At 31.9% G+C, this 27,953-nt stretch overlaps 3 protein-coding genes across 5 annotated transcripts; all 3 read right to left on the reverse strand.

Annotated features, from left to right (window-relative positions):
- Positions 1–3,000: 3,000 nt before the first annotated feature.
- Positions 3,001–8,420, reverse strand: LOC110992952 (extensin-3-like). Of its 3 annotated transcripts, none has more exons than XM_022258967.2 (3): positions 8,376–8,420; positions 8,029–8,151; positions 3,001–4,835 (listed from the first exon to the last, which is right to left on the reverse strand). In XM_022258967.2, exons 2-3 carry the CDS (start codon positions 8,041–8,043, stop codon positions 3,606–3,608), a joined length of 1,245 nt encoding a protein of 414 aa, XP_022114659.2. In that variant the 5' UTR covers positions 8,044–8,151; positions 8,376–8,420; the 3' UTR covers positions 3,001–3,605. The 3 variants fall into 3 exon arrangements, with proteins under 3 accessions (XP_022114659.2, XP_022114658.2, XP_022114660.2); XM_022258966.2 differs by having other exon boundaries at positions 8,349–8,404; XM_022258968.2 differs by having other exon boundaries at positions 8,373–8,400.
- A 4,961-nt stretch (positions 8,421–13,381) lies between these two features.
- Positions 13,382–14,445, reverse strand: LOC110992962. The gene is made up of 2 exons (XM_022258986.2): positions 14,373–14,445; positions 13,382–14,231 (listed from the first exon to the last, which is right to left on the reverse strand). The coding sequence occupies exons 1-2, from the start codon at positions 14,391–14,393 to the stop codon at positions 13,434–13,436; spliced, it is 819 nt and encodes a 272-aa protein (XP_022114678.2). The 5' UTR covers positions 14,394–14,445; the 3' UTR covers positions 13,382–13,433.
- Positions 14,446–18,420: 3,975 nt separating this feature from the next.
- LOC110992982 (prisilkin-39-like) lies at positions 18,421–20,540 on the reverse strand. The gene is made up of 2 exons (XM_022259014.2): positions 20,406–20,540; positions 18,421–20,020 (listed from the first exon to the last, which is right to left on the reverse strand). The coding sequence occupies exons 1-2, from the start codon at positions 20,415–20,417 to the stop codon at positions 18,641–18,643; spliced, it is 1,392 nt and encodes a 463-aa protein (XP_022114706.2). The 5' UTR covers positions 20,418–20,540; the 3' UTR covers positions 18,421–18,640.
- Between the last annotated feature and the right edge of the window lie 7,413 nt (positions 20,541–27,953).

Genomic DNA, 27,953 nt, shown 5'->3' on the forward strand with positions numbered 1-27,953 from the left:
CTTGTGAATATATTATTTAGAGTATCTTGAACTCGTCGTTCAGTAACGAATATAACAAACAATAAGTTAAATGAGTATATAGCAGAATACCATATGGCCACTCACTTTCAAATCATCACACACAATTTTAATAACATAAAATTTATTATTTTATGTTTGTTTTCTTTCCTTTTGTAAATGTTTGAACCTTTTTGTATGTATTATGTATTCCATGTTTGGCTATATCTTTAGTATAATTATTTTGATATATTCTATAATTGTTTTGTATTAGCTGTAGGATTACGAAATAAACATATAATAATATACTCGAAAAACACCCATATCTATAAATAGTTACCGACTACATTTATATCATTATATAAATGATAGTATATTTTTATTGATTTATCATCACTCAATCAAATCTTACAACTAGGAATGAAAATGAATAAACATTTTTTTTTAATCAACATTCGAAGAAATCATTTCCTATTTTCTATCAATATCTTCATCTACATGGGATACTGACATTGCAATTGATATGTGAAACAACTTGCCGTCTTCGATCCTTCAATCATGTACGCACGCGTGGTTTTCACTTTCAGAGACAAGTGTTTAGCATGCATGAATTCGGGTGTAATAACCGTTGAGATGTTTTCTTTGAATTATTTATGAGTGCGATCTCACATCACGTTAAATGACCGTAATGTTATGTAACGCAACGTGAATTAATCGTAATCAGGTGCTCTAGTTATTTCGCTGATCTATTATTATAAATGATTGATGGGATCATTAGGAATATTGTCATTGAGAAATCTTTTGAAACACATGTTAGGTAACTGTAAAGGTTGCAGTGAGTGTCCACTACTCTTTTTTTGTCTCAGATTTATTCTCATCAACGTCACGTACAGTATGGTGATACCTTCGTTTATAACTTTTCCCCTCTGTTCTATTTAAAAAAAACCTGACGTAAGCCAAAGGTTTTTGGTCTTTGGCACTTTTGTTTCCTCACGTATTCCTTCAACATGCACATGGATATATAGTCGAACTACTTCTAGCAGGAGTTAAAAACTTGCTTATACTATACTTGTAAGAAGCTTGGCTTTAAATTGTTAATTAGATTAAAACCGATTTATATTTATTTATTTAATTGGTAATAATAAAAGTCGTCATTGTATCTGTATGTCTCTGTATGTGAACTACACTCACAGACATATCCTCATATATTACTATTTGTGTGTGGATAAATTACGGAAATGGACACAAGAAGTATGAAACAGCAAAAAAGGAAGTAGAATTTCTAATTTCTGTATTATGTCATATAAATCAGTCTGCATCTATACTCGTATAATATATACCATACTACTATGATATCTCTATATTTGGACTTTGGACCGCACAACAGTAAATTATTTAAAATAAAAGATATGTTATAGTAATAAGTTAAGTTGAAAAATGTTGGCGTAAGGTTAGACAGGAAGCGCTTAAATTTCTTCTTTTGAGACACTTTTCAGGCCAAGATAGGCGAGCCAGCGCATTGAATGTGTGTGTATTTTTTACGTATAGAGCATTTGTATACCAGCAGAGAAACGATATTAAAGAATTTTCTAGGTTTTTTTCTACAATAATATTCTATCTATACAACTTTTTTTATTTAAACTATACTGAGGCGTGTGCTTGAGTTTTATATACATATCAAATAATTAATTAAGAATTAAAATTAGCAAATTTTAAAAATACATAGTTCTAATATTTTCATCTCGTCAAATAATCGTAAAATTATAAGATGTATTTAGAAAAATGTTTTCATTATATAACAAATACGGTAAACCCACAAATACAGGAAACAACTATTTATTGGATAACACCTGTTTTATGAACATATTATATGTATACGTGCGTTTATTAGGTAAGTATTTAAAATAAGTATAAAATTAAGCTCTTAAACAGGAACTAATAGCAAATGTCTTGTTAGTTTCTACTTTAAATGTAAATTAACTGGAAAAAGAGAAAATTGCATGTTATCTAATGCCTTGAGTTCGCAAAAATATGATTCTATAATATAAAACTTTTTTTAAACTAATTTTAGAAATACTAAAAAAGCAGATAGAATGACGTTGTTCATTTATAGTTTATTTAAATATAATGAATTATTGATGGGTTTACCAACATATTTAAAGCGTTAAATTAAAGTATAAAGTAAAATTATATAAGTAAACAGCGCCCTCTCGTGGTATATTAAAACACTCGGTAGTAGTATAAAAGTGAACGTAACGCGCTATGTTTCATGTCAATACTAAATACCAATCTCAAGACATAGATGGCACTAAAGCAGCTTTATATAAATAAAAATATGTTCAGAGTGTGTGCTAAATTTGTCTGAAATATACTGATGACTGAGGTAGATATATTTCTGCATGTTTTTAGGAATTCGAACAGATGACTTATGTTTATACACTAAATTTGTCTAAGTATTAATAATTGATTTGACATGTATTTAATTCATTAATTTTTGCTATCTGCTGTATAACAACTTCTTTACGTAACCAGTGCATTCGGCCTTAATTCATTTGCTTTAAAGGGATGGTGATTTAATAGGTACCAATTAATGTTTAAAAATTAATAATTATATGGAACTAGATTCAACGTTTTATGGGGCGTATTTAAATCAAGTAAATGTTAATATTTTTATTATTATTATAAATGTATCCAAATTTAACATAACTTTATTGTTTGTATTTACACAGACCAAGGCCTGGATGACTATTACTTTCCAGTTATAATGAGTATACTCAAATAAAACAAAGATTCTAAGGAATTAATAACATTTCGCTTTTTAAGTTATTTAAAAAGTCAGTTTTTCATAAAATCATTTTATCAGTATAAAAAATCATTGAAATTAAATATAATTATTTTGCAAAAAATGTATCATAACAAACAGTTACGTAATAATTAATATAATGAGTCGAAGCGAAACTTTCTTTTTTTTAATTGAAAGGGAAGTAAAATAACACTTTCTGCTATATTTTTATTAGTAATAAAATACTGACCAATTGAAAATTCTCTTCAACTAAAAGAGTGTTAAGAATTTTTTACATTCATAGAAACTAAAACTATTCTTTGCTTTCGTACTATTACTGCTAAAACACTGATCTTTGTCATTACTCAAAAAGAGACGAACGTTAATTAAAACAATAAAATTGGTTTAACTTTTATGAATATAAGAAATAAAATATAAATTACTACAAAACAACACTTAACCTATTACGAGTATTTACAATGACTGCCCGAATACCTAAAGGTAATTTAAATACCTAATTACTTTTAAATTCTAAAAATAGACAAATTGAAAACAGAATCCTTCGGGTTTTTAAGTTCGTCAAAAAATAGCCCTATGTTTAAAATACTGTTCGATATAAAATATGAATAGCTCCATTATTTATTTTCCATTTATGCATTTGAACATAACAACACAAATCATTTGGAATTACTCCGTTCACACTTTACAATCGTTGTACAATTTTCAAAGTAAATTAAAATTTTGTTGCCAATATTCACAAATTTTTATCGTTTAATTCTATTTGGGGTTTTATGTATGACTTATGTACTAATCCTATAATCTATCATTACTTAGCTAGTTTTGGAGCTCTTTTATGTTGGCCAAAAGTGACACCACCAGCTGCGGTGTGGTACATTTGATTGGGAAGAAATCCACGTTCATAATATCTTGGTGTGGGATAAATTTGGGGAAAACCGCGACTACTCGACAGTGCTTCGTAAGTTGACAGTGCGTCTTTGGTGTAACCTCTCTTTAAATACTCTAGTTGCACGCTTGATGGGATATAGGATTCTAATAAAGAAGTTGGTCTCCTTTTAAATGGAATTCCATACGCATCAGCGGGCTTAGGAGTGAAAGCATTAGAAATCAGTGGCCCACTGGTTGCGTATATAGGTTTTGACAAGGGGCGGTATGTTGGCAAAGCCTTCGGTATATGTGATAAATGTGGTGGCGATGGTTTCAATAATAATGGACTTGGACGAGGCAACTCAATAGATGTCCTATACTCATCTCTAACTGGAGCCCGTGAATTATAATATCTTGGATATTCTTGAGGGTGTACATACGGACTTTCTGCTTGCGATGAAAATCCTTGACCTTGATTCTGGTCAATGGAATTAGAATAATGATTTATCTGCTGGTAATTTTTAAAAGGTGGCGCTACAAGGGCAGTCTGGTAATTAGCTATAGGACTTTGGTATGTTTGGTAGGATTGTGGTGGGCTTGCACTAGGCTGCGGCGGTGGTAGTGTTGGCTGTGGATAACCGATGAATGCCACTGGAGTTGTGTAGGGCTGAATGAACCTTGGAACCTGTGCATTCCCGGTTGGAGTAATAAAAGTCGGGACAACATAGTTCTGTTGTTGCTGCTGTTCAGGGCTATTTTGATAGCTGTTTTGAGGAGCAGAAGGAGCATATTGTGTGCCATGAGGTTGTGCTTGTGGTATCTGTTCGTTGTAGTATTGTGGTACTATGTAAAGCATAGGCACATTAGATATATAGCCCACAGGTTGATGTTGTTCATATTGAGGTTTAGTTGGGGATTCAGGAGACTCGGTAACAGCGTACTGTTGCACGTAACGCGGGTGCTGCGTTGTCGGTGAAGGTGGATTGTAGTACTGAATGAAATTATTCTTCAGATATCCCAAATCAGGTGCGGACACCGCACTGGGTCCTTGAGGACGTTCCTTTTCATACTCCGTTTGCCTTTCACTTTTCAAATTATCCTCTTCGATATCCTCTAGTTCTATTTTCTTATCGGCTGTTGCGGCCGCTACAAGCAAAGCGACAGCGTATATCTGAAAGTAAAAGCGGAATTTTAGGATGTCCGGTTCTGGTCACTGCACTAATATTCCAAAGGTGCGCCTATGCCCGTTGAAAACAGGTGAGCGGTAAAAAATGCACTTGCGAAACTGGTTTGAAGCGAAGGCATTCGTAAAAGGGCTTTTACTCTTATTTACGCGATTATCTAATTGCATTCCACATGATTCCACACGGAGATGTAATCTGCGGATTTAATGATTACCCAAATTAAGTTTTAGGTGATAGCTAACCGCTGTAGTTATGCAATAATTTACTACGTATAAGAATCTACCGACTCATAAATTTTTTTTACGATTCAACAGTGATTAATACAACCAATATGATTAAGGAACACAATTTTAACTGATATCATAAACACTTAGCATAAACTTATACTTAACATTTAACTTGCATTGTGCATAATTAATTTAATACATTTTTGTATTATTATAATCCCATTTCACAAGAAAGTATCTAAAAATATTAACCCACGGCCAAGCTTAGAACTAGTGCGTGACAACGGAAGCGATCGTGAGAATGTCTATACAATATATAATTAAGTGTTATTTGATCATTATTTAGATAAGAAGTAATCGAAAATCAATCCATCAAAGTTCACCTTTAACACTTCATATTCCGGCTACTTTAAATGATTACTTTTTAAATTGACGTGGTAAAAAAGTGATCACTAAGTTATCGGTTTAATTCGATTATCTGAAACATAAATCTGTTAAGAGGAGAAACTATTATAAAATTATACAACCTGATTTTTAAAAAAGAAGTCAGTCTCTCTTTTTGTCAAATTATGTTTACGCTGTGAGGAAAAGAGATAGATAATTTTTAAATAAATGAAATTTGATATAAATGTGATTGTATGCATACTTGGAAAAATCGGCTTTGAGCTAATATTTCTGCATTGGTTTTCTGTTTGTCTTATCTTAATTTAAAGGCAAGTGATTTCTGAGCCTCACAAGCCGACATATTTCTTTCGTCGGGGATGTTGTTATTAAATAAAAATGAATGTACTCTGAGAGAGATGTTTAGAATCGTGACTCAATGCTAAGTGTGACTCCCGTATGTCACAAAACTTCTTGGATATTGACACATGGAAGTCATTGACCATCGTATTTCTTGTTTTTCAATCCTGAATTCTCTTTGGCCGGATATTTTTTTGAACTTTTATATGAGACATCTGATTCAGGTGAAACATCTGTATTAGAACCATAAAATACCAAATTTATCTTAATTTTGATAATTTTCTTTAAAGAGAAAGGAAAAACTATTCTAAATATTTCACTGCCTTCGTGACGAGAGTCATTTGAAAAGAACAAACTAAATTATTATAACCACTTCCGTCTTTTTGTTGTCGTGAGATGAATATTTTATTTTTATAATTGAGTTGAATATGTAATTCATTTTTGGATTGGGTTGGGGCAACGTAACATAATATATGCATTTTATTTATTAGTACTTAAATTTATTCACTTATATTATATATTCGAAACCGTGGTAATAAAAAAATAAATTCAATTTAATTATCAATGTCATTTGATCACTCCAAATCACCTTTCTCTCTCAATACTAATTAGTTAATACTAAAAATCCTAAAACTAAATACATTTTTTTATTTACAAATTGAGTTAAGACTGAGTTTAAACATTTTCTCACAGAAATCAAAACTCACCGGTGTAATAATAATTTTACAATTACCTGACTATCCGACCTACTTTTTATTAATCTAGGTATATAAATAAGGGCGAAACTCGAAGACGGCTGGACCAGTTCGAATATTTTTTAATAATGTATTCCTTGAACTCTGAGGAAGGTTTTTAACGAGAAATATTCGTAATTCAAGTTTAGTTTGTACTTAGGTTTTATTCCGGAAAAGCGAAAGGTCTATATGAGGTAGCATAGCGAAATGTTCCATAATATGTTTTAGTAGCGATATACCAATATAATATGTTGGTATGTTGCTACTAAAACGGTAGATAACTATCATATGAAGGCGAAATGTAGTTCGCAAGGGCATTTTTTAATATATTACGTTATTCTTTTATACTCGGACAGCTTTTAAGGTATACCTACTACCAAAGCTACTTACTTATAGAAGAAGATATTAACGATCCATATGTAACGTTGAATCCAATATTAAAGATGAGGTTACAATATAATTGCTGATACGAGTAAAATTTAATAACGTTGCAAAATATTAACCGCACCTGATAACTGAGCCGTTTCGCCAGACATAATAGCATGTATTTTAAACTGGACCACACCATATGTGGTAAGATTGCGAAACAGAAATTTTGAACTTTTTGTTCAATTCTATACGCATTTTGAACTCTTTCCCAACTCTATTCTATAAAACTTATCAGTATTTGGTGTCTGTATAGTATGAAGAAAAGACATATTATATTATTATTATTTTAATACTTATTAAAAGAATTTCATATATTATATTATTGTTTTTCCTATTTAAGTAGTAAACGTTTTAAATGACCATGGCTATTATTTATTTAAAATTATTATTTTCAGTGAAAGTTTTGAATGATCTACAGTTTTAAGGCTAATTACTCTAGAGTACTAGAAATACTACTTACGAAAACAATTGTTTAATTGAAAAAATAATTACCGTTTTTTTTCAGAAACAAAAAATCTAAAGGACTGTCTTTATTAATACATTGTTCTTGATTTTCAACAAGTTTGTATTATGGCTAAAAAATACTGAAATTGGGCTTCAGACTCCTAAGAAATTATAGTTAAGTTAAAAATCAAGAAAATCAGTCAATACAATCTTCAGGAACTTAATAGGTATGAACCTATTAAAATAGGATTAAAGCCTAACGTTTAACATTCGTTAAATAATCTAATATGCTAATTTTGTTTATTTGCGTGCGTACTGTGAGATAAGGTATTTGAGAACGCCCCAGAAGGCGAAGCTTTCCATATTTGGCACTTTTTATTGAAATTCTCGACAACAGTACTTATTTTCTGGAATATTCGTAATGTATTCACAGAAGGTTTCTGTTTGGAAATGTTGCGAGATACAAACAGGTTTAATTAAAGTATGATATTATTTATTTAACGTGTTATTAAACTTTGTATTTTTTTTTAAATAAACGTAACTTTTGCCAAATTTATTAATAACAATGACACCCATATAAGTATTAAATTTAAAACAAAACTGACCTTGAACAAAAGCATTTTTCAGTTTCTTCCGTTCGTAACTTCACAGTGCACCTTACAAACGCCGGATTGACATTGTCACGATCTCTAGTGCACACGCGCAATGTCCATGTCCACCATAGAATCCTATAATTGAAACAAACCAATGGTTAACTGTTTTACTCTCTCCTTATCATTGCATCGAAGTAGGACGATTTCATTTTTTTTTTTAAAAGTTCAAACATTTTAATAGGTCGTATCGTGTATGTATTAAAAACAGTTAACAGAATTGATTGTAACTAATCGATAACATAATACAACACTTTATGATAAAAAATATTTACTTTCAAAAAACAGGCTAAACGTACAACCTCCTCTCCGTTTGGTACCTAAATGGTTGCCGTATCATGTGGTAGTTTGTTAAATACAACTAGTCTACATATCAACGAAAGGCGTAGCGTCATACAATACGCACTCACGGAGAGCGAAAGCAAATATCGGATTAATTTAGTAATATGATACTTTGCGAGGAAAAATATAGGGATATATAAAATATTATCGTGACCAATACGAAATATAAAAATTGTTCCTATAATGCCTCCGTAATCTATAAAATAAGTACGTGCAAGAATTTGAAGGATAAATAAAATCTATTTCAGCTATGCATAAGAAAATTGCAGTCTTTAATTGCAACCCAAATTGGGACCTGGGCAGGCGCTTCTGCGTCCGATAGACAAGAATACGATAATGTTCTTTCGTCAAATTCAAACCCAAATCCTCAGCTTTTGTCATCATGTGCTTTAGTGAATCACTGTTTTTGTATCTTGATATTGCAAAAATGCAGTACTAAATAATTTTAACGAAGACCGTATGTATAATTTAACCGTTTAATAATATCAGAAATAACGTATAGTTTTATTTTGAAAGCGTATCATGTTAACGTTTGATAAATAATTATTAATTTTGAAATAATGTAGTTTTATGAGGCCTAAAAGAAATTATATTAAAGCAATTTAAACGGAGTAATCTAAAAAATAATGATCATACACTTAAGTCTTTATGTAACCATTGTGCTTTGAAATGAGTGCAAAAGCTCATCACCAATAAGTGTTATTATTTTCTCAAATTTTGTCAGTTGAATTGCAGGTTACTCGACACCATTTACTGTTATTAGATCAAGTGATTTCGAAATCCTATACAGAGATGCTATTCTATTTTGACAGCTCTGATAATTATTTATATTTGCTAGCTTTTTTACAACTGTGGCTTAGTGGTTAGTGCACATAACGTATATAACATGAATAGCCAGAATATTTTATCTAATCTGCCACGCCGACAGATTACAAAACGTTTTTTTTTAATCTTAAGATTTGAGCTTACGCTGTTTTTATTGCTGAGCTTTCACTGGTTGAGTTTTGGAAAAGTGAAGATTTGAGATTGTAACTGGGGTTTTGTCTATACTTTAAATCTTATTTTTAAATTTAAAAAAATGTTATTAACCTATAATTATATATTATACTTATAACTGCTTTTAATTTTAATCATTGTTTTCGTTTATAATATTTTCTAATGTAAAAATTTTTGTGCTTAGTTGACTGTTTCTGCTGAATCTTACAATTAAGTTTTATAAATTGTCAATTACCGGCCTTTGACTATAAATGGATTGACCTACTCTATTTCTTCAATAAATAAGTTAAAATTATTTGAACTACGAAGACAATCACCGAAAATTACAATTTAATAAAACTATCTGTAGATTACAACATATTGTGGCTGTGTGAATAAATTATATTACAGGATAACGACTCCGCCCTAACTTAGTACTTATAGCTGACCGCGTCACTTTCTACGCCAACTAAGTGGATTGCTCGATATTCTATACGATCTCACTTTCCATTGAATATCCCTTACATTATACGTTCATCTAAATGAAACACAAACGTGTGTGTTTCTCTATAATTTAGACTGAGTGCCGTAAAAGGTTTTTTGTATATCTATTATTTCGAGTAATGTATGTCGTTTTTGTAATTTAAAGAGTAAGAGGTGATTTTACATAATCCATACTGTGCAATTTAATTTTACATAAACGACTCGGCCATTATCGATAATTTTAACTAGACTACAGAGACTGGACCTAACATATAGCACTGAGTCTTTGATATCCCACCCAAGAGAATTACATGTAAAACATTTGCGTTTTTTTTGACGTAGATACGTAATTAATATCCTGTTTAAAAATGTAAACCAAAAATAATCAATCAAAACAATTATTGTTTTCCTGTGAATCAAACCCATGACATCACATTCAATCCGCCCATGTCCAATCCAAGCAGTGCCACAATATAAATTATACCTGTTGTTGTCTCGTCCTCGATTATGAACTGTTTACTAATGTAGTATATTTCTCAGTTACCTGAAGGCGTCATATAAGTTTAAATCTTAATATAAAAATGTCTTATTTATTTATTTTTATTTTTTTAATACGAACGTTCTCAACCATAGCTTAGTGATATGTGGTCTATGATCTTCATTTAATTATCAGGCCAACTATTATTTATTATATCTGATTGTTTCCACCGGGGTGTTGCTATCCATCAGCAACGAACTACGGGTGGATGGGACTCATCATCTTCGAACGGCGGTTTAAAAGCTGGTTTGATTGTTCAATAAAATTGTATTATTGTGGCACTGGTTTTGTCCGCAATAATAAATTTAAATTTAATATATAGCTAAATTTTATTGGTCTAAATTGCACAGAAATTCGTTTAGTATCTTGATGTAACCTATGACATGCCATAAAGTTCAAGACTAAAAGGTTAATGGACAATAGATTTAAATTAAGTCATAGATAATAAGTAGTTAGGTGACGGCTTGTCTCTTATCCATTATATTAGCGAATAATTTTAAAATAAAACCTTTTTAAATTTAAATAATGGAAAATTAAACATTTTGTATAGAATGTAATTTTTTTAATTAGTAAAAATTATCCTACCAATAATTATAGTTTTAATTAAAATAAATATAGGCCGTGGCCCACTATATGTCTAAACGCACTCACTATAATGTCTAACGGGTTACACTCGTTTGCTGTTATTCTATGTAATAAATTAAAAATGAACCCACCACTAGGCAAGGGAAGTAAGCTAATTTAAATTAAAATAAATTTTCCCATTGGTCGTTAAAGGACCTACGCTTTCTTAAATAAGTCATTACTAATCTAGGATTGAATTCCGTGCTCTATTCATTTGGTTCTTCAGATAATTATTAAAATATCATTAAACGTAAACGCAATACTAAATGGACGATTCAATGTAGAATTACTCTTCGTTTTTATGGTGAACATAAATAGTAATCATAACATCGCATAATCATTTTATCGTTACATAATTACCAAACGTTTAAACAGAGCAACTGTGTACTAAAAATGTAAAGTGCAGTCACCGATTAATTTCTTCAACTGGGCCCGGCCTACTGCGAGTCACGATATTTCATATAAAACTTTATACATTAATCACAACCTACTACTTAATTAAGATGGTAGGCAGATGAGCGATTGGTTTAAACACAGGATGTTTGTCAATATTTATGGGAATTTGATTGACCCAGAAGTGTTTCATGGTGCATTGTAAAGGATTTCCTTTGAATGATTGGCTAATTATTAGATAATAGTGTCTAGGTGAAGCTTCCGTGTAAAGAAAGTCTCGGATTCGCACATATATGTACTTGCAGCAATAGTTTTGTTTAAGTTGTCATCTGGTTTTCCTTTTTTTATAATTTCTGTAGTCCTTAATTACTATTATAATAATTAGTCAAATATAATAACTATATTTCTGTATCTATATTACTATTTCTAAGATATTATACGATGATTAAAGTTAAATTAATGATTATAAGTTAAAAACTAACTGCGAACTAACGTTACTCAGGTTAGGTTTATTCAGTTAAATCTAGATCGATTGATAAATTGACTACCCAACACAAATATCATTTTTAGAGTCTAAAATATTAGTATACAAGTATTAAAACATTCTAAAAGTAAGGCTAAGAAATTTGGACACCACAAATAATATGAATATTTTCTATTGTAAGTTTTTGATCATCATCTATATAACGATTGCGCATTTAAAGAATGATACAAATAATACGCAAGCAATTAGTGGCTCGCGTAAACCCTTTCACTGCTCGATAACCACGCGTTGACGTTACGACATAACTTTTTTCACACGTCCATTATATAAATTATAACAATCATATATATTCTTGTCAAAATACATCATTTTTATTGCTTATTTATATGTAAAAATGTTTGTCTGGTCATATAATCTTTAATATAAAAATATGGAATGAAACACATATACGATCATAGCAGGTTTTAAGTCATTTATAATCTTAGCTGAAAAAACTATTGTAAAGTTAGTAAAAAAGAAGCGCTTGCCCCAGATGGCGCAAATTCTAACAGGGCACGGAGCCTTTGCATATTACCTGCATAGGTTTAAAATTACGACAAGACCAACATGTGCCTGCAGTAATGAAGATCAAACAGTGGAACATGTGCTGCTACACTGCCCCTGGACACGATGGCAGGGGAGTGGAATAAATAAAAAAAATTTAAAAAAAAACTATTGTTTACTAATAAAAGTCTTTATTTTAAACCTGTACAAGTCAGGCTTAAAGTTTGTTGATCTGAACCAACGACGATGACGATCTTGTTTTATTGATGCAATTATATTCAAATTACGCAATAACTCATGTTAGTCAATATTATAACAAACCAGGTCCAAGCAAAAGATCCAATTTGCTTTTAAATTCCATTGGACTAGTGAATGGGCAGTGGGCATTCTTAACCTCAATTTTTAAACGTCTTGTAAATTTAATCTACAACATCTTTACCATGTTGATGATTGTATTTCATAAAATATTATTCATTCATTTGGGTGTTAACATTTAATTACTGTATACTTAACATTTGCAAATGTGGCTTTCCTTTTTAATTGTTGTTAATAACAATTCATAAAACTTTATGAACGAAAACAAGTACGTTTATTATTTTAATAGCGGCATATAATCTCTTTTGTCAATCTTTACTGTAAATTGTTTTTTATATAATAGGGGGGCAAACTAGCCTGAGGAACGCCCAAAAAGGCAGTCGTCGCAGCCCATAGACACCCATTTTTAGTGGGTGCATTGCCGGCCTTTAAGGGTACACTCGTATTTTGAATTGTTGGAGGTCGTATCTCTCAGGGAAGCCTCCGCCGGTAGTCTATTCCACAGATCGCTAGTTCGGATGAGTTCATTGTTAAGATAAAAAAAAGTAAAGGGTCAACAAAATATTTATTAATAAATAACAACTTGTTAGAACTTATATTAACATGCATTATAAATAGTACTGATTAACAATCATCCATTAAGTGAAATTAAGTATTTACATATTATATTTTGGTAAATGTATTGCGCGTATTATAAGAGTTTTTAAATACATTATTGGAGTCAGAAGCAATATAATCGGTTTGGACGTCACTGTCTTCTTTAGGCGCAGCGGATTGATGTGTATTCAATTTTTCGTACTCATTCGGCGAACCGCTACTTGCTGGCTGAGTTGAATAGTTTGGTTTCGCTTGGGGCTGGTAATAGACTCCATGGGATGGACTTGTCAATCCTAGATTGCTATATTGGCTGAATTGAGGAAAGACTAACATAGACGAATGTCCTAAAAACGGGTTACCAAATGGAGGTATCGGATAGTGAGGGAAGTTGAAATGACCGTGCGGGGTGTTAAAGATCGGGGCTTGTGGACTAATGTGATTGGAGGGATTCGCGAGAACTGTTTGAGGATATTGCAGAATTGATTGTGCGGGGTAAGGGGTAGGTTGGAGGACAGTTACTACATTGCCCGGCTTTGGTTGAACGATATACTTCTGTTGATAAGCACCGTTTGGTACGAAATTTATAGGCACGAATTGTGATGTCTGGGGAACATTTGCTTGATGCTGTTGAGAGGCCTCTGAATTAGTGTAATACTGACTTGGCTGATTAGGATAGAATGTGTTGGAAACTTGGTTTTGATATGCTGGTTGAGGGTTTTGGGGATAAATGCTATACGTGTATTCGGGCTTTTGCGCTCCCGTTGGAATAGCATTAAGGACGTTCGCTTTACCAGCGCCTCTCTTCTTTTGCTCTGCGTCTTCAACCTCGTTGGCCAATACTAGCGCAGCGAAAGCGATGCAGATCTGAAATAAAATGATTCGTCATAACACTTCAAAAGGCACATTCAAGTCGATCAATCAGCTCCTTGTTACATCGTTCGTTAGTAGCGAGGCCGTTCACAAATCATTTTGCAACGGGTAATGCTAATGAAACGAAGTACTTACGAAAATTTCCTTTCTCGCCATGGTTATTTTTTCTTTGACAACCAATTTACATTGCCTAAAGGAAAGTGTCCTTTCCAATGGTGCTCGGAAAAGTGTAAGCAAATATCAAGTTCACGCATTTATATGAGCGGTTAGGTACAAGTTATGTATCAAGGGGCAGTACTGGAGGAAGTGACCGCTCGCTAGGTCTTTGTCCTGCCCCGTAACCGATCCAGTTCTAGCCACTAGCTTCCTGAACCGTACGGAAACGACCAATACGTCCATGAGTTACGAAGTCACAACATATTTTTCAATACTCGTAAGTTACGTCGCTGGGAATATAACAAATAATTACAGTTTAGTCTAATATTAGCTTGAAGTTGGTATTTACTAAGTATTAGATAAGCTTCCCTTGTATTTACTTACATAGTAAAGGATCTTTATACTTATCAATTGCATCGTTTATTTCGCACAATTAAAAAACAGAAAATAAATCTATTATTACGGAAATTTAATGAATGAAATGCTTGAATGAAACACTAAAGGCATTTTCAGTCACCTCATAAATGGAACCTTCTGTCTAACTTCATATTTCGTGTACCCTCTCGATAACCCAGGCATCCCATTATTCCTTTTGTCCCACCATTTCGTAGAACGCGTTTTGGTCAAAGCTCACCGATATCCAGATTAAGCATTTTGATAAACGAGCTAGGTCTGGATATATAGTTGCTCACCTCACACATTGAAATCGATTTTTGTTTAGTTTCTTAAGTTAATTTTTTTACTAGTGTTTGTGTGTTTTGTCAAATGGTTGTTTTGTTTTGTTTAATATTAGATCTCTTCGTGTATGTCATGTTTGCCTATAAGTGCTTGTCACATTTAAAATTGTATTTTGTGATTTTTTTCAGCGATATAACAGTGTGCCAAGTGTGGCAAGCTTTTTATCAATAAAAATAAAATCAAAATAAATGTAGAATATTTTTACTGTATGTTTTTTGAACCCTAGAAAAGCTCTCACTCGATATACCTTAATATAAACGCTAAATCGCGTTCAGCAATTAACTGAGATTAGAAAACGCGTTGGAATATTTTAGTGATTTTATGATTTATCCTAACATATCCTATAAGTATACAGTAGTATGTTTTTAATTTCTTTTAAATGTACATGATAGTTATTATATGCCAGGAAGCTATAAAATTGTCTGAGAATGGCGAAAACGTGAGATTCCACGCCGCCTTGACCGATCTTAGATGCGCATTCATTGAATGTGCGAAGTGTCTATTAATACAGAACTACTAATTTTGTGGTTAATAATTAGTTCTAATTTGAAAGTATTTTAAGAAGCAAATACTTTATAAGTCTTATTTGTTTTAATTATGAAATTGTGCAATACTTTATGAAATGAATACTGTTGTAAGCAAAGACGACTTTCAAGATATAAGCTCTGTGAGCTTAAGAAATCTGAAACCCAAGTTTTAGTTCTTAAATTACACTTTCTAGTAATTCCACGTAAAATGTTGAATGCTTTGGCTCAGAAGGGCGTGTCCATAGTTAGTCTCTCAATAGGTCCGTTGTGCATAGCTCAGACGGGTTATAGGCCTATTATAAAAATATATTTTTTGGTTTCGCTTTTCTACAGCTAGCTTATTTAAGCTCAAATTTAATCAATTTTGATTATAAGAAAAATAATAGTACTAAATATATAGCCAAATATATAGACGATATATAAAAAGGTTTTCGTAAATTTTAACATATTTACATATACATTATTTTAAATAATTATTACTTCAACTAATTTGGGTTGTTGTGTAATAGTGTGAAAGTGATGGAGTGCTCATGCTACAGGTGATTTAGCGCTATGAATATTCCTAATACTCCTTTCAGCATATTCCGCGACACTTTAACAAGTCGAAGCTTAAATTTAATAAAGGCGTTATGAAGGCTGTCCATTCAAAACTGGGTTTGTTGTATTGGTGAGGAACATGAAACAGAGAACGATTCTAGTAGGAACATGGAAGTGTAATTTTTCTACGATCATGAAATGATAATGAACAGAAATCTTTATCCCAGAATTAAAAGGTTGTAGCACTGTTGGTTTTTTATACTCACACGATTTAGAAACTTTCAATTTCATTAGGTTTACATACAACATGTAACTTATAATCGCGCCATCTTTCACCTGACAACTGTAACTTTATGTTTATAAATAAGAAATGTCGATAATAGTACTGAAAACATACAATAGATGAAGTATATGTTAATTAAGAAAATTATAAATAACTTAATATTATATTAGTAGAATGATTACTTAAGTTACTAAAACCTTTAAAGCCAATATTAAAGATTTATCTTTTACCTCACTTAATGTTAAAGTATATTATAAGTACTGCTACTAAGACTACGAGATTGTTCCTTTTTAAATATTACAATTGTTATTTTGAATTATAATCTCTGTATATTTTATATCTCTATATCTATCTTATGAAGAGCCTGGGGTTTGCGCCAGAATTTGTTTGAGGGATTCCTTAAAATTGTGTGATTATTGTAATTATTAAATTCAGAGTAATAGTACAATGTGAATTATTGTGTTAATTTAGTTACTAAGGATTTTTAATATTGTCTTCCGTATTAATTTAAATAGTTTAAAAATTTACTCAAAACATATGTACTTTTTGGTACAACCAAAGACAAATAAACTAATTACTGAACCATTGATCAATCTTTGTTTATATTATTTCAGGTAGATTCAGGCAGATTACTACTGGATCGGATAATACCACATAATATGTCTATCCCGGGGGTAGGTTTAATTCCGGGCACAATTATTTTGCTTTTGATTACTTACATAAAAAAATATAATACCGATCAGCGTCACATAGATAATACCAAATATCTTTATTAAACGCAAATTCGGTACGTTTTCACTTGTTTTTTTTTAAAACACGATATAGCTAATACCTTTATTGAGTAGATGCGATCGATACAAACAAAATAAGAAGAATCTTTTACCGTAAGAATGTTAACGATAGATTATCAGAAGTGAAACAATGTATATAGTATGTATGTATAGTATATGTAGAAAAGCTTTTTAGATTAAGTAATATAAATCAGTACCAATCTAAATAAAAAACAAGATCTCTTACATAAGTGAGATGGGAATTCGGAAGTGAACGCAGTTTGCCACTGCAAGCGCCAAATATTACTCAGACCGTGAAAGAACATCATTGTTTGTGTATTTACAATCTTACATAGCTATTTACATAATATATTTGCTAATAGTTGATAATTTTTACCTTAGGAAAATTTTTATTTGTTCTTTTAGTATGAGAAAAAGAACGCGAATTAAAAATACTGTATTAGTCGGAAAGAAGCTACAAACATAATTTTTCTTCTACGTTCTAAGAAAATTTTGAGGAAATTATAAATTTAGTTTCTTGAAATTAATTGTCAAAATACTATTTTAATCTTACTTAACCGTATTATTGTTTTAAAACCTATTGAGTTTGTCATTGATTTAATTTTGAAGTTACAAAAGTTCTTGAATTAATAAAGCAATTAAATATTCGAGACAGTACAGAATCTTGGCAACTACTCAAAGATAATGTGCAGTTTCAATTTCCCTACTTTCCTATAAGTGAAACTAGCCAAGTGTCGATTATTCAAGCAACAATATCACCTTTCCCATCTACGCGCCTACTTTGTAATATAATCTAATCTATCCGTTGAAGCTCAGTTCCATTCGACATATTGTAGGGTCAAAACCCCGGATAAATACAGAGCTCTATAAAAGGATGGTTCAGTATTTACTAAAGAATGTATGTACCCGTTAAAATATAAAAACAAAAGAGTTGTGCATTGCTGACCATAAAGTTAGGGGGAATAAAATACAGTGGTTTAAAAAATGGTTTTTATTCAACAATCAACAATTTTATAATAGCTATTATTAATAAATAGTCTACCTTATCGTATACTTTTTTATTTACAAATATTCGCTGCGCATTCACACTAATGTATATGTATATTCCGCTGGTAGTAAGCGTATATAACAACATATTGTGTATTTTTTTATAATGTAGTTAATAACAATAGTATCCCCAATAGAAAGCAATTTGATAAGCTCGACGGTAACAATTGAAGCGTTCATCTGATAAATTAGCGGAACATACGCAAATAAACAACACCTACAGCGACTTAACGCTTTCGTTCACTCACGTTTTCGTAAACATACATAATCCACACGTAATCAAGCCTTTATTTACAGCACCGTTTCCATCTGTGTACGATTATCTTAATGAATACGGGGTTTTAGTTCTTCGCTGTATTTGATCGTGTTGTAACTCGTTTCGCTGTAAGCGCCATGAGAGTCCTTTGCTGGTGAATAGCGTGTGCTCTGTCCACCAAAGCTGTATTTAGGCCCAGATGAGTAAGAATTCAATGAACTATGACCAGAAACTGGGCTTTTGTATGAAATACTTCCGCCTCCAAAGCTAGCTCCAGGGCTATGCTTTGATGAAGTTACATAGTATTGAGGGGCTTGGGATAAAGCGCTATGGCCAGTACTGGGGCTGTATGGAGATGAAGGAAAACTATGAGCACCGTGGCCCAATTGACCGCTAGCTGAGAAAGTTGACGCAATTGACTCTAAGGAACCTACGCCATCGGCAGATTTGGTAGGTAAATATGTTTGCGAGATATATTTAGGTGCACCACCGCTGAGTCCAGACAATGAACCGAAACCATGATTATGACCACCAGCCCCTAAGGACAAACCACCAGCATGATAATTACCAAAAGACGGTGCAGCATATGATCCGGATAGGGAATGACCTCCCTCACTCTGAACTGAACCCAGGAATGCAGAGGGTTTAAAAGATGATTTTCCCGGAGCAGCATAATTTCCAGCGTAAGCGTTTAGTGATCCACCGAAGGATTGTCCTGAATTACCTAATGAATAACCGGACAGTGACTGGGCCGGCTCCCCGTAAGAGATCGATGCTCCCTCATTGATAGAATGACCGCCGCTTTGAGAGGCGTAATTTTGTGCTTGATTAGCTTGATCCGGTGTGAATAGAACTGGTCCTGTCGAACTGTAAGAACCTAATCCTTTAGTACCAGCAGCGTATGATGGAACTGCGGGTTGAGCCGCTTCTCCTAAAGTATATTGTTGCGAGTTTGGTGAGCTATAAGCGAATTGAGGAACGGAAAACTCTTGACCTCCATGTGCATTCTGGACGCCAAACTGATACACTCCTTGACTACCAGGTGACAGTGTGAGCGCTCCAGAGTTTAATCCATGGGAAAGTTGGCTCATCAGCTGCGAGAGATCGTTGGAAACAAGACCGGGGTGAGATGATTGTAGTGTAATTGGGGCCAGTTGAAGAGCACCGTGACCACTTGCTGGTGACCCTTCAGATGGTACTTGGTAGGCAGCACCGGATATTTGATTTGCAAAACTGTAAGAAGGCTTGCCACCTCCTACACTATATCCAGCTCCGATGCTGATAGCTGAGTTTGCATCTTCGTGTCCTTGTGCAGGCGACTGGAAGTTGTATGCCTGGCTTGAGTGGCCTGATGATCCGTAGCCAATCGCAGCCTCTCTCTTATCCTTAGGATCGTCAACTTTCGCTTTTATAGCCCATGCCGTTGATATACATAATATGAATGCGACCTGCGAACAGAAAAATGTATGTTAAATTTCAGCCCAACATCGCTGACATTGCACTTAGTTTCACTTTCGATAATGCTAATAAGTAAAATGGCGGGAATCCCAAACAGGTTTTCCTACTTCACATAAAAATAACCCGCATGGTAGTAATCAAGATTATAGCTGCTATTATAAATTTCATTTCACTTTTACAACTTTTACTTTGAAATAAATCTATGCAGGTGCAATCGATATGCTTATTTACGACCATTGGTTACAGTTTACATATGAAAAAATTTTAAGACCAAAGAAATAACATCTTCAGATGTTCTATACTTTTATCTTAATCCACAAATTGATAATCCAAACAGTCCACTTTTAAACTATCCATCACAAAGCTCACACTCACCGTGAATTTCATATTGAATGCTTATTAGAACGCGCAACACGTTATATCTAAACCACTATACTAGTATTAATCTATAACTAACACAAACTAACACGGCTGTCTGCAACAGCCGCCGAAATTGTAATGTAGTGTCGTAGGAATTTCACCGAATTTATAAGAGAGCGAGCGGCTCGCACCCGCTGCGCCCGACGGAGGGTAAAAGTATCAGAGGACCCTTTCACTGAACTGCCTGAAAGAATGGGAGCATCGGGCTTCCGAGCCCAACAATGAGGTAATAGCAGCGGAAGCATTACGTCATATACACCGCTTTGATGCATTTATTGGTACGCGACAATCTAAGTAAACGTGTTTTAGAAGAAGCGGTTTTAACTATGAAGAAAGTAGTTAAATTTAAGAATACATTTATATGAAATGAATGAGCTGTGTTGGCTTCAGCGTGCGACTCTCATACTTAAGGTCGTAGGTTCGTTCCAGAGCTGTGCACCAATGGAGTTTCTTTCTATGTACGCATTTAACATTTGCTCAAACGGTGCAGGAAAACATCTTGACGAAACCAACATGTCTTAGACCCTAAAAGTCCACGACGTGTGTCAGGCACTGGAGGCTGATCACCTACTTGCCTATTAGATTTAAAAATGATCATGTTTTATTTATCTGAGGCCAGGACCTAAAAGAGGTTGTAGCGGCACTGATTTATTTATTTATTTTTGTATGAAAAACAAAACACAAATAAAAATAAATATTTGCTCAATGTCTCTGATCTTAAATACGTCAATATCACTTTTCTTTAAACACTCATGTGTGGAATTAGTAAGATGCACTTTCATTTGACTATATTGACTTCATAAAACGTGTGCTGCACGGTAATGACCTTACCAGTTAAGTTAATAAAGACTTTACGGAGATGTTAACGGAAGTTAGTAAGATTGAATCGATTCGTATCGGCTCAATTGGAAATTGATCTTTCTTATTTTCGCTGTCATGTTTGCACATAAGGAGATTTGTTGATATTTGATTTATTTTATATTTAAATAACACATAATAGAAGTTAGATCTTGGTTCATATTACTTAAGTTTCTCCAATCAAACCAGTTTAAACTGGACAAAAGTAACTAAAAATCCATCACTCAGCTGTAATATATTTTTTTAATATATGTCTTGAATAATAAAACAGATGAATAAAATAATTTTTATTCATGTCACTTTGGAGAGCACCTATTTATATGTACAAATAAAATACACATCAATTTAATTAATATCCTGCTCCTTCAGATTTTTGAGGTCCATTAAAAAGATGTAAATTTTAAGATTTTTTAATTTTAATTATATTCTTATTAGTAAAAAGCTCACAAATAAAAATGTCAAAAGTAATATTTTATCACATACTACAATTATTATAAATATTACTTACCTTTAAGTTCGGCCTATCTACCACAAGGAAAGTAGCATCGTAGTTTGTACCTTCCTGCTTTCCATTTAACCTTTGAGGAACTTCCTTCTAACGGAAACCTTCATAAGCTATCTTTATTACTATTTCCAAAATTATACATTGTAAGTCAAGTAAAAATCGTTTTATCAACGCACACATCAAAATTTTATTCGTAATAAATGTATCTTAAATAAAATTCTAATACAAACCTTTAAAAAGTACCTTCATACAAAAATTCGTTTTAGTACGTTTCCTTACGATTATACAATGAAATGCCTTTAAATAAAACTTTTATTAGTAATCATAACAATGAAATCCACAGTTGGCGTATGGAGAGATTGTTAAGAACATAACATACTAAGAAAAATAATTTATAATTTAAAAAACTAAATTAAAAGTCTGGTCCCTGTGGCAGTGTACATTTAAATATTAGCTTTATTTTTTGATCACATTATTATCATATCCAATATTAGTTATAAAATTAAATACAATTTAATTTTAGGATAATTAAAGGTTGTGTTATCTATACATCAAGTTCATTTTCATTGTAATGATCGTATCACATAAGAAAGCTGCGTTACGCCTAAAAAACAACACAGCTATTTCTATTAACATGACAGACTTACATGTCTTATGTAATAAATTACTGACTGACGACTGTTATAGATCTAAAGTAAATAAGAGTAAGAAAACAACAAGTTATGTGTTTGTGATAATGCAGCTGATAATGATTTTCGTTTTTAAGTATACCAGAGCACATTCTAGTTCACTTAATTAATCCTATGTGTCTTCATAAACTAATTTTTATAATCACTTGAATTTTCAAAGTTTAACCAACCAAATCTTGATGAAGCCCTTACAGAACACATTAGGTCACTTTATCATAAAAGTTCATTATCATTAAAGTTAAATAATGCTTTGGAAAAGCGTGAAAACATTAAGTATTCCAGTCAAAAACAGTTAAGTACATGAGGTCATTGTTGAATAAACGAAGTTGATGATATAACACTATTGTTTAGGATCAATTTCCAAATTCGTGCATTCGTTGCAACAGCAATTTCAAAGAGATCGTGGTGCACCTGCTATTTTTAGTAATTTCCAAGAAAGTTGTATTTATTTACATTTCAGTTAAAATTAATTATGTTATTTACTTACGCTATTACTGCTAATTGATTACTAGTTTTATTGAAGGACATTGACGTGTTTGATATTGTTTGACCTTTTTTATTATATATAAATTGGGCAAACGGGCAGGCGGGCTCGTCTGATGTTAAGTGGTACACATACTCACACAGAAGGCTGTCAAGTGCGTTGCCTACCATAACCGGGTTTTTAACTTGGTCAAACTTACAGTAACAGTATGTATGAACGTACGTACGTTCAGTAACAGTTACACATAGATTAAGCTACAAGTTAGCCATGCGCACTAACGTGTTTATATTCTAACAAAACTAACTATATGTGCCCGAAAATGGTTTAAAAATCTTATAAATCGTGACATTGTTAACGCTATGGGTCACAGTAGTATTTTCACAAAGTTTAATAAAATTTTAAATATTTGTTATTAATAACTCAAATTTACATATTCTGTTGGCCGTGACTGAATATCTGTCTCCGATACGACACGATACGATATACTTAAACCATTCTCTATGCCGTACCGGTACGTTCAGTATCAGTAACCAACTAAAGGTTCTCATTTTAATAGTATTTACTTTTACACATCTGATGTCATAGATATTCATTACTTGTATCCCAATAAATTTTTATTCCTGAAAGAATTCACTATTCTGGAAAACGAAATCAAAATTGTTAAGTGTGGAAAATTCAGTACAATTCGCACGCCTTCATACTATAAATATAATCTTTAATCACGTGTTATGTTTAATTACAAGATACTTGTCAAAATATACAAGTTGTTATAACTAAACGAGGCATTTATGATAATCAGTGGTGATATAACAACATCGCAGTTAAGTTTACGCTCTAGAGAAATGTAACCCATGAGTGCAATTCATTCACTTTTAACAAGTCTAGTCAGTTTTTGTGTTTTTATTGATAGACGTTTTTCAAATTGTACGAATTTATAAAAATTAAATAAAAAATTTTTTTTTAGCCCTACTACTTCATGCTTGAATTTTCAATTTTGATATATAAAGTACGTTAAACAGTCTAAAAACTATTGAAAATATTTGTTTATTCTAGGTTCTTAGGATCTTCTTCGTGTAGCTTACCTTAAAGTACAGTATTGAATTTCAACCTAATATAAATATTTAAACAGGAATATGGAAATACCTACATATGTTTGGACACTGTTAAGCGATAAGACAAAGGCTTTACCGAAGCAGAAAAATAATTAATAGTAATTACACAAAAAAACATTATTAACTTAACTACAAGATCATTACTTATTTAACAATTCTACAATTATATTGTTAGGTCAATACTATACAAATTTTGTTAAAGTACCAAGGTGGACAAAGAAAATTAAGATGAAGTGAGAAACACAAAATTGTATCAGACTAACAAAATTTTTATGATCGGAGACATTCTAAATCACTTACACATTTGCCAAAATACTATATAAATACACTCAATTTGGTTGTTCTTATTATAATACATGTTACGTAATATAAAGAGTGGTCACATGTGTGTCAATTTCGATGATTCGTTTTTTAATTTATTAAAGCTTAGGAGCTAGGAAACCAAAAATACTAACGGTTTTGAGGTAGATTTTTATTCCATATTATACCAGTTTTTTACTTAAGATCCAGTAATAAATGTAGCAATTACTCAGTCTAGACGAAAAACAGGGTCTCTGACGCTAAATACATCTGAATAGTTAAGCGCGCCCGAGGGCAAAGACTACAATTTATCAATTACCGTGAGACAATAAGCAATTTTCTTGTATCTAGAGCGTCCTTCCTAAATTACTTCTTACATAACAAAAGTTATATTGATGATTCACAGCGCGTTTTCACTTTTATGGACGCATTTTACAAATCAAGACGAATATTACACACCCACATACGGATGTTTATTTTTCTATTACATATTATTTGTTCATTCTAACTAGATTTTTAAAACCCTTACGAATTTACCCAACGCAAATAAACGCATAATTTGCATTAAAAATTCGATTGTATTAATGCATACGTCATGTTATTTATATAAAAAATATCAATTATTTAAATAATGTTATAACTCTTGATTTAGATATCACATTTTTGAATGTCGTTAATTAGTCTGTAAAGGCAGGTGATCACTCTTTTTTCCTTTCCAATGAAAACAACAATATTCTGTCGACAATAACCAGGATATTCGTGCTATATCTAGGTCAAGCTTTTTTGTTTGATACTTATTTAAGATTACGTGTGTGTAATGTATGCTTCAAAATCTTACGCCTTGATCTTCCTCAAATATTGAGTCAATTGTTCATCGAATTTATGTGGATAAGTAATATTTTATACGTGCCATTAGTAATGTCGAATAAAAATTAAGAAGGATTCAAAAATCTAATTTAACGAATCTTAATTAGTTTAAAAATAATTTCTCCTAATTAAAAAAACAAAATGATTACGTAAAGTTTTATAAAATTTGGTAGACTAATACGTTGTCATGCAAAAACTTAATTATTTCTTACATACCTAAATGACCGACTTTCTAGTGGTGATTAAGAATTTTTAAACACATCGCAAGTTACTACAACTTTACTGAAAACCTTGAAGCATGTTTTGTAAATTACGGAAACGTCGTTAACCAATTTTGAAAGATTGAATTGAAAATCGATTCTAATTCATACAATTAATTGCGAAAAAAGCAGTTAACTAAATAGATCTTGCCGAATAGTGAGTTTTTAGTGGTAAAAGCACAATCGTTTTATTATTACTTTGATTTCCAGTAATGGCGTCTTTATTTCTTTAAGTTAAAGTTATTTTAACACTGCATTTTTTGTATACATTGAGTTCAACCAATGGAGATTCCAAGTCATTTTAATATAAATAAGCTTTCATTGAGTTCCATTACAATGAAATAAGTATATTAATTAATACATCTGGATATGTTTAAATAAATACAGTGTCAATCAAAATGTAATCATAATTAAAGTATGCTCTAAGAATGAAGACTATTATTCAATACCATATCCGGTTCGGCAAAAAATGCTCCACTTTGTGAACCTATTCTTTTTAAAAGTAACTCTATTCATTACAGTGAAGTAACTTTTATATAATCGCAGTTAAATGGTCTTATTCATAAACTAACCAAATCAAAAACATAATAAGGAAACCAAAAATACTAACGCTAGTTATAATCAAGTTAAATAATTAATCTAATAAATTCTTAAATGATGAGTTTTATTTTAAAGTGGGTGCGCTTAATCAAACGAAACTTTTATATACAGGTATATAAATATGCACACACAAGGTGTAGGTGTTTCTTGGAGAGAGGTGCTCTCAGCTTCATCATCTCCAAATAGCGATTGTAAGGGCGCTTGAATAAGCAAAGTATTTGAACTCATTAATTACATAACGGTGCTCCCACATGTTTGTTTTGTAATCAATGTATCAAGAAATTTATATGACTTCGTATAAAACGTTTAGCATGAACAAAGTATAAAGCATCAGCTTGTTTCTATTTTTTGTTCTATTAATATTAATTTATGTTTATACATCATTTATTAACTTTCACTTAATATAACATAGTGTCGTTGATATAAAAACCAGTATCCGCTCCTACTTCCGTGAATCGTAATAATTGTGATCGAAATTCTATTCAAGCATATTTAACCAATTTTAGTGTTCGCATATTCGTTCATAAACCTTTAAATCATGTTTTATATTACGCGGGACATACTACTTTTTATTCGTACAAATTTAAATAGCTTGATTGTACATTCTTAATATAAGCATACAAAAGTGGGCAAAATACGTATCAAAAATATGATTAGATGATAAGTTATAAACTGTGTTCATAAAACAAATTGCTTCTAAATGTGGTCATTTAAGTTTAAGCTGAGTTAAATAATGTATACTATAGTTGGTAATTCTACGATTGGGTTATATTAGATATATATATGATAATTTTATTACACTACTATTGTTTTGCGTTGACTATAGTTATATCGAACGATCAAGTTAGATGCCCTCTGCCACACGCAGGGAATAAGGGACTTCAAGTCAAGCAAATTATACAGGACTGTGGTTTGTTCATTGTAATAAATTTATGTTTGTGTATATCTATTCAAGTTTTTATTAAAAATCAATTACATCACGTGAGGATTACAATATTACATAAATATTATGAGTTATTATTCAATAGAAATGTTCAGTATCCGCTATAACTACTAATTTAGTTATGGCATAGAGTTTAGAATTACAAAGTTAGTATTTAACTCATAAAAGTTAAATTACTCACTCGGACGAAAATCGTACGTAATTAAATGTAGAAATGTACCAATTTTCAGCCCTCGTTTGAGCCTTGTATAAGTCTTTTATAACGTGTTCATACAAACAGCAGTATAAATAATAATTGTATTAGCAGTCTCTCCATATCACATAAAGTCCTATAACATTTTAAGTCCTGTGATCCAAACCATTTCATAGAATTACCTTTACCTCTGCCTACGTCTTACTGCCTTGTGTTAATAGCACTTATCATCGGTCTCAAGCATAATAAGTTACCACACTCTATAATAGTCTGGCTCCAAGCCAAGTACATCAAGAATTTAAGGCATAGTTTAAATTGTAGTTGTAAAAAGGCTTCTTGTTCTAATTTCCCTTAGATAATAAGTCATGACTATTAAGTCACTACCGCTCTGACTTATCTAACCTAGTGCAATCTTGATACACATTTTGTTCGTTTTGCGTCGAACACTTTTACTCTCGATTGCTAACTATAACTGTCGGGCACGTGAGTTTATTTCTAGATGTTGTAACGAACTTTCAATTTGGATGATTGCAAAAAACTTTATATATAAGTTAATTGCTTAATTATTTTAGTATATCATATATTTATTCACACTTTACTTGTTTGCAAAGGCTTAAATCTATTAACGATTTAAGATTTGTTAGATGCGCCAACGGAAGTGCAAAGAAAAACAAAAGAAGCAGAGTAAGCTT

The sequence above is a fragment of the Pieris rapae genome, chromosome 6 (genome assembly GCF_905147795.1).
Source record: "Pieris rapae chromosome 6, ilPieRapa1.1, whole genome shotgun sequence".
NCBI classification, from domain to species: domain Eukaryota; kingdom Metazoa; phylum Arthropoda; class Insecta; order Lepidoptera; family Pieridae; genus Pieris; species Pieris rapae.